General features: G+C 37.8%; 2 protein-coding genes and 2 long non-coding RNA genes across 8 annotated transcripts in view; 2 read left to right on the forward strand and 2 right to left on the reverse strand.

The window, feature by feature from the left end:
• The window catches only part of LOC109128766, a 5,060-nt gene extending 1,105 nt beyond the window's left edge, over window positions 1–3,955 (forward strand). The window contains exons 2-6 of one of the 5 annotated variants that reach the window (XR_002035079.1): window positions 1,581–2,321; window positions 2,398–2,519; window positions 2,656–3,007; window positions 3,455–3,646; window positions 3,863–3,955. This is a non-coding gene — a long non-coding RNA (uncharacterized LOC109128766). Of the gene's footprint in view, window positions 1–1,580; window positions 2,322–2,397; window positions 2,520–2,655; window positions 3,647–3,862 lie in introns of all 5 variants that reach the window. The other 4 variants (XR_002035080.1, XR_002035078.1, XR_002035076.1 and 1 more) reach the window with 4 other exon arrangements.
• Window positions 3–763, reverse strand: LOC104741233 (uncharacterized N-acetyltransferase ycf52-like). The gene has a single exon (XM_010462031.2). It carries the CDS (start codon window positions 593–595, stop codon window positions 5–7), a length of 591 nt encoding a protein of 196 aa, XP_010460333.1. The 5' UTR covers window positions 596–763; the 3' UTR covers window positions 3–4.
• On the reverse strand, window positions 3,493–4,412 carry LOC104741232. The gene is made up of 2 exons (XM_010462030.2): window positions 4,288–4,412; window positions 3,493–4,185 (listed from the first exon to the last, which is right to left on the reverse strand). Exon 2 carries the CDS (start codon window positions 4,181–4,183, stop codon window positions 3,734–3,736), a length of 450 nt encoding a protein of 149 aa, XP_010460332.1. The 5' UTR covers window positions 4,184–4,185; window positions 4,288–4,412; the 3' UTR covers window positions 3,493–3,733.
• Window positions 4,129–5,509, forward strand: LOC104741231. The gene is made up of 3 exons (XR_002035082.1): window positions 4,129–4,221; window positions 4,412–5,015; window positions 5,101–5,509. It is a non-coding gene; the product is annotated as an uncharacterized LOC104741231 (long non-coding RNA).

Consider the following 8,237-nt stretch of genomic DNA (forward strand, 5'->3'; position numbering starts at 1 on the left):
TATTTCATTTCTTGTTTCTCTGTTTGCGTATAAAAACCATTCCTTTGATCCCATCCGGGTCAGAGACGAACCCAAGCGGGCGATAAAACCCGAGAACTCGGGGCTCCGAATACAAAGCAATGTTACAGATCCCTTTTGCTTGCAAATCCTCAATCAACCGCTCCATCACCGCCTTCCCAAGTCCACAGCTTTGAAACGAAGGATCAACCACCACATCCCATATGATCGCATTGAATACTCCGTCACCCGTCGCTCTCCCAAACGCCACAGGCCGCCGAGTTTTCTCGTATTCCACCCATAGTAACGCGTCTGTGTGCTCCAGCGCCACCTCGATCTTTGCCGTGTCCCGTCGTGGGAAACCTACGGCTACAAAGACTGAATTCAGCTGATCTAGGTTTAGTCCTTCCGGGGTACGACGGAGGAGAAAGCCTCTTGACTTGAGATCTTCGTCGCTGATTGAGTAGCTTGGTGGCTTTCGTTGCATTGCAGCTGGAAACGCTGCTTGTGATGATTGTGTGACTGAGTTTTGTGGGTTTAAGTTGGACTTTAACCGGAGAGAAGCTGGAGGAGTGGAGATTGTGCCTCGGAGAAGCATGGTATACACTATTTCTTGTTAAAGTATCGATTTTTTTTTTGCTTCGAATTGATGAAACCAGACAAAAGAGATGAGTTTTTTTGCTTCTTCTTCCCTGAATTGGGATAAAGTGTGTGTTTCGTGTGTGGCTGTGGATGGATAGACGGAGAACGTTATTAGCTTTTCTGTTTTTTTAGGAAATAAAATAAATGAGTACGAAGAAACTCGTGGCTGTCAGAGACTATTGTCGTTTGGTAGTTGAGAGTTAAAGAGATACTCTTTTGGCGGGTGATAGAGCAGCTTCAAACGGATCCAGAAATGGAGAGAACAAATCTTTAGTTTCAATTTATTTTGTGTTTTTGCTTCGGTGATGCTTCTCCTTATTGTATGATGTCTGAGTTCTTAATAATAATTCTTGTGGTTAGTCAAGATTTGATCACTGGGTGTGATGCAAACAAGCAGTTAATGATTGTTCTTGTGCTGTTTTGTGTTTACCAAGTTTATAATAGGTCTCTGGCATATGATCAGCAGAGGATGAGTGATTCTTTTCTTTATGTTTTGCTGCATTCTTTCTTGCTTATCAAAGACTTTTAGAGCCACAGAGCAGTTAAGTTTCTCTTGAATGGTATTCATTTCTTGATTTTGGAGCTTCCATTGCTTTGTTTCTCGTATCTATCTGCATATTCAAAGATGGTTTTAAGTGGTAGATTGTACAAGTTCTGATTGATAATTGAGTTTGTTTGTTATTTTGGCAATTGCAACTATCATCTGATAGATATATCACGCGGTGTTGTCCTCATTATTATAAAATTCAAAAGCAACCAAAACTAGAAATATACAGTGACAGTGGCATATGGCTAGTCCAAGACCTTGATGCATTACAGCTTCCTCTAACTCCCGAACGTGCACATCTTCATTTCCATTTTTACTGCTTCTTTCTTCAGCTCTGCACCTTATTTTACTACTTATTAGCAGGTGATGTTTATGTTCTGCTTTTGGTATTCAGCAGTGTCCATCAAAGAGCTGTGCAAACCACGTTCTCTGTATGTTAGAATCCATTAATGTTCATCTGTTGGAGGACTCCAGGGAAAATGCATGGACAGCAGAAGCCTTCTATAGGACTAGAAAATCGTTGGTCTTTTTCAAGATTGATGGCGTAGGAGGTAGCCTTATGAGAGGGAGAAACGAAAGCGTAAAGTCTGCTATTTTCTTAACCTTCCAGGTTCTTGATGCTTTGGTCTTTTCCAACAGTTTTTTAAACTTTTCAAGTGGTCAGAATTATATTCTTAGGTTCTCCATGTAACATTAAGATCTGAAACTGAGTGAGGCTAAACCTGGTAATTTTCTCTATTTTAAGATTTTGTTCTTTGATCATTATAATTCAGAAATGGAGGAACTTTGGGAATGCTTTTTATTCGTTTTGCTGGTTGGATGTCAGATAGCTTCTCTTGTGATCCTGGAACCTTTCATTAGTTATTGACTCAGTTTCTTGGAGACATGACATTTATTAAAAATCTTACACTTCAAGTTTTGTTTTCTAATGGTACTGTTTTGCAAGGCAATTATAATTGGTGGTTGTTTGTTGTACCAAGATACTGTTGCCTCATCTTTGGTTGTCCAAATGCTTTTACTAATCGTTTTTGATGTCATTGTCGAATCGAAATGGAACGTGCACATGCTATTGTTGACAAATGCTGGTTCTTCGCCTTTACTCGTTAACTCGTCTGGTCCTTCAATCTTCCTGAAGGTGAAATTCGTAGACCAAGTTCAGTGATTTATGCATTTATCAAGCAACATTCTCTCATGTATCTCACGTTTTGTAGGTCATATAATTAGGTTGGGACGGCCCATCTTTCGTTTTCTGTCTATCTGTTTACTGCTCCTACGTGCATTATGATGGACTGGAGATTACAAAAGTCGAAAGCGACCTGAGAATAACATCAACGTGAGGGTCTTCCTCTTCTGGAAAGTTGCCAGCTATTTTCTTCTCTTTTCCCATTTATTGTGCCTCATTAAGCTTAATACTTTTTAATGACAATCTAGAGCTCAATTGATATATTCATCATCTTTTTGTTTTCCAGGATCAAACCGCATCTTGTTATATCAAGGGCTGATAAAGCTATCAGTTGAATTTCTCTACTAAGAATTTATCTGTATCTCCAACTATAATTTTCAGGCACCGTTCCTTAAACTTTTTCTTGAGCTACTATAAGATAGCATGCCATGTAAGGTTAACTTTCTCTGATGGATAATACTGTTACAAAATTTCACCATTTCCTAAACTGTTCTTGGAGCTACTATAGGTGCAATTATTATTGCTCTCGTGATAGCTAATATGCCATGTTTGTTTAATTTTCTTTGATGGGTAATATTTGTATTTACTGTTACAAGTGGTTCAACTGGGTTGACAACGTGGGAAAGAAATCAAAACAGGTTCACTTCTGATCTTTTCTAATAACTTCTTTCCTGATGTGCAACTAGTTTCTTAAGAAGTGGTTATAAAGAGTTTGTAGTAATAGAAAATGACAGGTTTTGAATGATTGCAGTTTGTTGTTTTGTAAAAGATACATGTGAAGCTCTTGAAAGTAGCAGAACTTTTTGTTAGCAAGCAAAGCTCTGCTGTTAGCTACTTGGGCCACATATCATAGAAACAATTGGCAACCTAAGAAACTCCTGTTTTGTCATCAACTGCTTTGTCCTCTACCATGAACGTTTCCTGTTCTCGGAAAAAGATTATTAGCATTTTATCACTAATGTTAGCCTTTCAATGCCAAAGATTGGTCATTAATTGTTTACTGTTGAGGATTAATCAGGAAATGTTGGTTTTTGTTCCAAGACTCGCCTTCTTGAATCTTGATGGCTCCTGTGTTGAACATGCAGATCAGGATTTGCTCTGTTTTGTGTTCGAAGGAAGTCTCTGAAGAACAAGGTACATATTATATAACAGGGTTCCAACGGAGAACCGTGCAAATAACTTATTTGGGACAGCATCTACAAAAAAAAACATACTCCGGCAAAAGAAAACAATTCAACTACCTACACATGGCTTATTTAAGGCAAACAACACGATTGGTGAGAGACCTGAAACATCTCTCTTCATTACAGGATTAAGATTTTTTAGCGAACCCCCATTTTTTCTTCTCTTATTCGCCATGAGTTTTATTTGGTTTTGCTCACCTTGCCTCTACTCTGGACACGACTAGCTGCGCTTGTTCTTGGTCTAGCTTTGAGGTCTGATTTTTCTCCTTCGTTGCTGAATGTTTTCTCTGTGTGTTGGTGTTTTTGAAGGTAAACTTGTTTAGAACCGTTCTTCCTAGCTGCATGTTTGTTGATGTTCATCGGAAACTGTTTGCTAGGCCCCGAAGATGCATCAGAAGCCATGGAATCATCACTCTCTTCATTACCTCCATCATCACTACTATCACCATCATCGTTCTCATAACCATCATGATCAGCCTCTTTGACCTGTGTATCATCATCATCATCGACAACAACAGATGAATGGTCATTTCCATGGAAGGCGTCTTCTATGTACATAGTCCACCCTGACTCACAACTGCTGTATTCCTCCTCCTCCTCAGAGCCACCATGGTTCCTCGGAGACTCCATGGCTTTGAAAGCAAAGCAAAGAAGAAAGCAAACCCAAGGTTTCAGGATTAGCACACACACACAGACACCAAAAAAGATCACTTGCTTTTTTTCTAGATACGTACCTTATGTGTTTCAATCCGCCTCACCAATTTACTCTCTGATATAGGCACTGTGTCTCTGTCTCTCATTTGCTTTGCTCTTCCATCATCAATAAATATAATTTTTTTTTGTTGGTAATTTTTGAAGTATCAAGAAAAGCCGGAGCCTATAGGAAGCCTCATATAATTGAAGAGAAGGAGTAAGTTTCACCACATGGCAACCCTAGCACCATAGTTTTCACTCAATTGAAGCACTACCAGACAAAGCTCATTGCAGATATATATGAAGGGAAGGAAGGTTAGTGCCTTCTTCATTATAAAGTACACTCTCTCATATAGAATTAAAAGCCTATGCTCTTCTTTTTCAACACAGAAATTAATATATTTATATGACTAAAACCTTTCTTTAAACAAATATATTGGTTCCCTAACAAACCGTAATCTAGTCTTAGAGTCAGGACACATCAGTATCCACATAACAAGCATCATCCTTCTGAGCTCTGTCATTAGTGATGTGTAACCAAAGCTCATAGGTTGTATTACTTGTCCTTTCTGTGCTCTTCTTAATTGATAATAATCATATGGTTTGTGAATTTTTTTTTAACTTCTCTGTACTCTCCCTCTCTCTCTCTCTTCTCTCTATGTATTCACTGGCTATATCTTAAATAGAAAAGATCAGCTTTTGAGGTGGAAATCAGAAGAGACCCACCTCAACAAACAAGAAGGAATAAAAGAAGCATTTACTTAATTAGGTTAAGAGCTGTTCCTCTTTCTTATTCCTTTAATACTCTTCATCCTCCTCCAATCCTCACTCACTTGTCTTTAAAATGGTTGCAGCCTTTGCTTCCCTCTCTGTGTATTGAAAAGGTGATACCCAACTGGATTTTCTTTGTCATTTTTGTTTTAAAAGATAAGGACAAAACAAAAAGAAGTAAAACAACTGTCACAAACCCAAAAATAAAATATAAAGACAGGATTTTACAATTACAAGAATAAGTTGTCTTCATTGCGTTTCCTGTTTCTCTGGCGTCACCTTAAAATGTTCTTTCAATGGAGGAGGGCCTCTTGGTGACAGCTTGCAAATCAAAGTGCATGTGTGAGAGAGTTCCATATTACAAAAAGGGTTGTTTTGTTTTGACTTTTGACTCTTCTCTTTGAGTAATGTAAACATATATATTTGTTTAGCTTTGACCTTTAACTTGAAGACTTGTTTGAGTCTCATAAGTAAAATAAAAACGTATCTAAATGTGGGTCTCATGAATTTGGAGAGATGTGTGTTCGAAATTTTGTACAAATCGATAATGGCTAAAAACTTTGGAGTTGGACTCGTTGGGTTTACGCATGTGTGTCTCTTTCTATCAACTGCCCTACGTGTGTGTGACTTGTGGAATGTCATTGTACGTCACTATTAGTGTCACCGATTCATTTTTTTTTGTTGTTTAATTTGATAAGTCACAAATTCGAAAGCATCATCAGACAATGGCTTGACCAAAATGATAGTTTTGGTTGGCAAGTCGGTGAGACGAAAGGACGGAACTTCATAACAAATGAACTAAGTTTCACGGTTTACTGATTTTCATTTTGTTGTGTGTATGTGACTATCTCACCACTCGGTCCATTCCACTAGATTTGACTGTCCAACTTTTTCCTAATAATAATGGTTTGTAAAAGTTAAAATACTAGTACTTGATTAGGAAATGAACCTTAAAACTTTATCGTGTCAATTTCTTAAGATTCTGACAGGTTAAAGACAGCTCCTAGTGCTATGTTAAAAAGCGTAATTAGATTGGCCCTCTTTGACGTCATAAGTTACAAAACATGGTGGGTTTAATGTACAAAACAACTAAGAAGAGATTTGATAGTAGAAAAGAGAAGTTGTCGGCGGCTCTCTCACCCCTGACGAAAGCATATTTTGTAAATTTGTTAGTAATAATCACAATCCGACATTCTTTGTTTACGTATTTGTACTCTCTCTCACAGCTGTACCCATGTACACCAACCAACTCAATCTTTTATTTTCTTCCTTTTAGTTTATTTATTATTTTTACTCACTAATTAGTCTCGGGACATATATAATAATAAGCTCCACGTACGCCTCCACCAAATTATCAATATATGTACCAAGAACTGCATCAAGAAGTCTAACTAAAAGAAGACATCTTATGATTGAGAGAATTAAAAGCGCGTAGGGCTAACCGGTGCTGGTACGTGATGGTTGGAATTGGAACAGAGTTGGGCCCGGTTTACTCTTCCTTTGTGATATCTTTCAGACTTATATAAGCGTTAGAAGTTGAGTTACACAATATATATATATTTTTTTGCTAACTTGTAAATATCATTAAAATGAAATGTGAGGTATTACAAAAGTTACACAATATTTTCATTGTGGAAGTCATATACAGTATATTGAAAGAATTTTAACATCTTATATTGAATAAAATAAAGGATGATTTACTCAAATGTTATCCAAATTAGGTAATATTACCAGAATCTATAAACAAAGATTTTATTACTATAATATTTAGGATATTTTCAAAATACCCAGCGTGCTCTTGTTTTATATTATCGGAAAAAACGTAATTACAAAAATGTCATTGTCATGTCAGACGCTACGTCAAAAACGCTGACGTGTAACAATAACTCAGCCATAACGCGTTATAAAGGTATGTTGCGGCTGAGTTATAGGTATATTCCGACTGAGTTATGGAAAAAAAACATTTGAGTAAGAGCCGACAGCTGAGTTAGAGCATAACTCAGCCAAGCGTTACGGCTAACTTATAAAAATCTGGCTGACTTATCAAAATCTGGCTAAGTTAGAACATAACTCAGTCAAGCGTTACGACTGACTTATCAAAATTTGGCTGAGTTACGCTCTAACTCAGCCGTCCTTACGGCTGAGTTTTCACCCGATGGTTGAGTTGTAAAATTTTTGGCTAAGTTATCACTACGACACGGCTGAGTTACCATTTTTCGACTGGCTGAGTTATCGTACAACTCAGCCGTGATAGGCTGACTTATCGTACAACTCAGCCGTGATAGGCTGACTTATCGTACAACTCAGCCATTCGACGGCTGGCTTAGTAGCAAAAGATTAATTACTAGAATGCTATTCAGTTACGGCTGACTTATTAAACGATACGGCTGAGTTACATATTTTCAGTTGATGAAGCGGCTGAATTTGGCAGCAATTTTTTTTGCTTTTTAATTACTGTAATGTTTTTCATGTTGTGACTGAGTTATAATTTGTTTGATGGCTGAGTTTTATATAGACTGAGTTATTAATTGTTTGATGGCTGACTTGCCATGTCGGATGCAGCATCCATGTCAGCATTCCATGTCATCTTTTATTTTCTCCGGAAATACGAAACGTCATTCGACTCTTGTTCTTCAACTGGTAAATAAGTGAACTATTTATCTTCTTCTTCACCTTGTTCTTATACTTCTTCTTCACTTTTCTTCTTCACTTAGTTCTTTCTACTTCTTCTTCATTTTCTTTCATGGATCCAGTTCCGGTACTAGTTGTTTCCGGTAATTGGGTAAAGAAACAGAGATATGTATTTAACACCGACGATAGAGGGTGTATATTTGTGCAGATCGATGGTGGCACAACACCCGACAAGCTTGTGGAGCTTGTTCTTGAAGACTACGGATTAGACTCGTTTAGCCATGAGCTAAAGTTGAGCTACATGTTCTCGAATAAGGCACTGAAACTAATGGCGCATGATACTCCACCAGTTGTTGTCTCCAATAATCGACAGTTGCAATGTTTTTGGGGCTATGGAAAACCGATCAGCTACGTCTCCGTGTAGAGTTTTCGGCGAAAGAGTCTACAGAAACTAGTGGAGCTAGAGGAAGTATGATTCGGCCAAGCAGTGACTCGAAAGTAGAATCTACATATGAAGTGTACGGTGGGGGATTTGAAGGCACTTGTTTTGATTATGGTAAGATCGTTGACAAAGAAAACGAAGAAGAAG

This window comes from Camelina sativa, chromosome 14 (genome assembly GCF_000633955.1).
Source record: "Camelina sativa cultivar DH55 chromosome 14, Cs, whole genome shotgun sequence".
NCBI classification, from domain to species: domain Eukaryota; kingdom Viridiplantae; phylum Streptophyta; class Magnoliopsida; order Brassicales; family Brassicaceae; genus Camelina; species Camelina sativa.

Coding starts and splice junctions, on each gene's coding strand:
- LOC104741233 (XM_010462031.2), bottom strand. CDS start 595: ATGCTTCTCCGAGGCACAATCTCCACTCCTCCAGCTTCTCTCCGGTTA.
- LOC104741232 (XM_010462030.2), bottom strand. CDS start 4,183: ATGGAGTCTCCGAGGAACCATGGTGGCTCTGAGGAGGAGGAGGAATAC.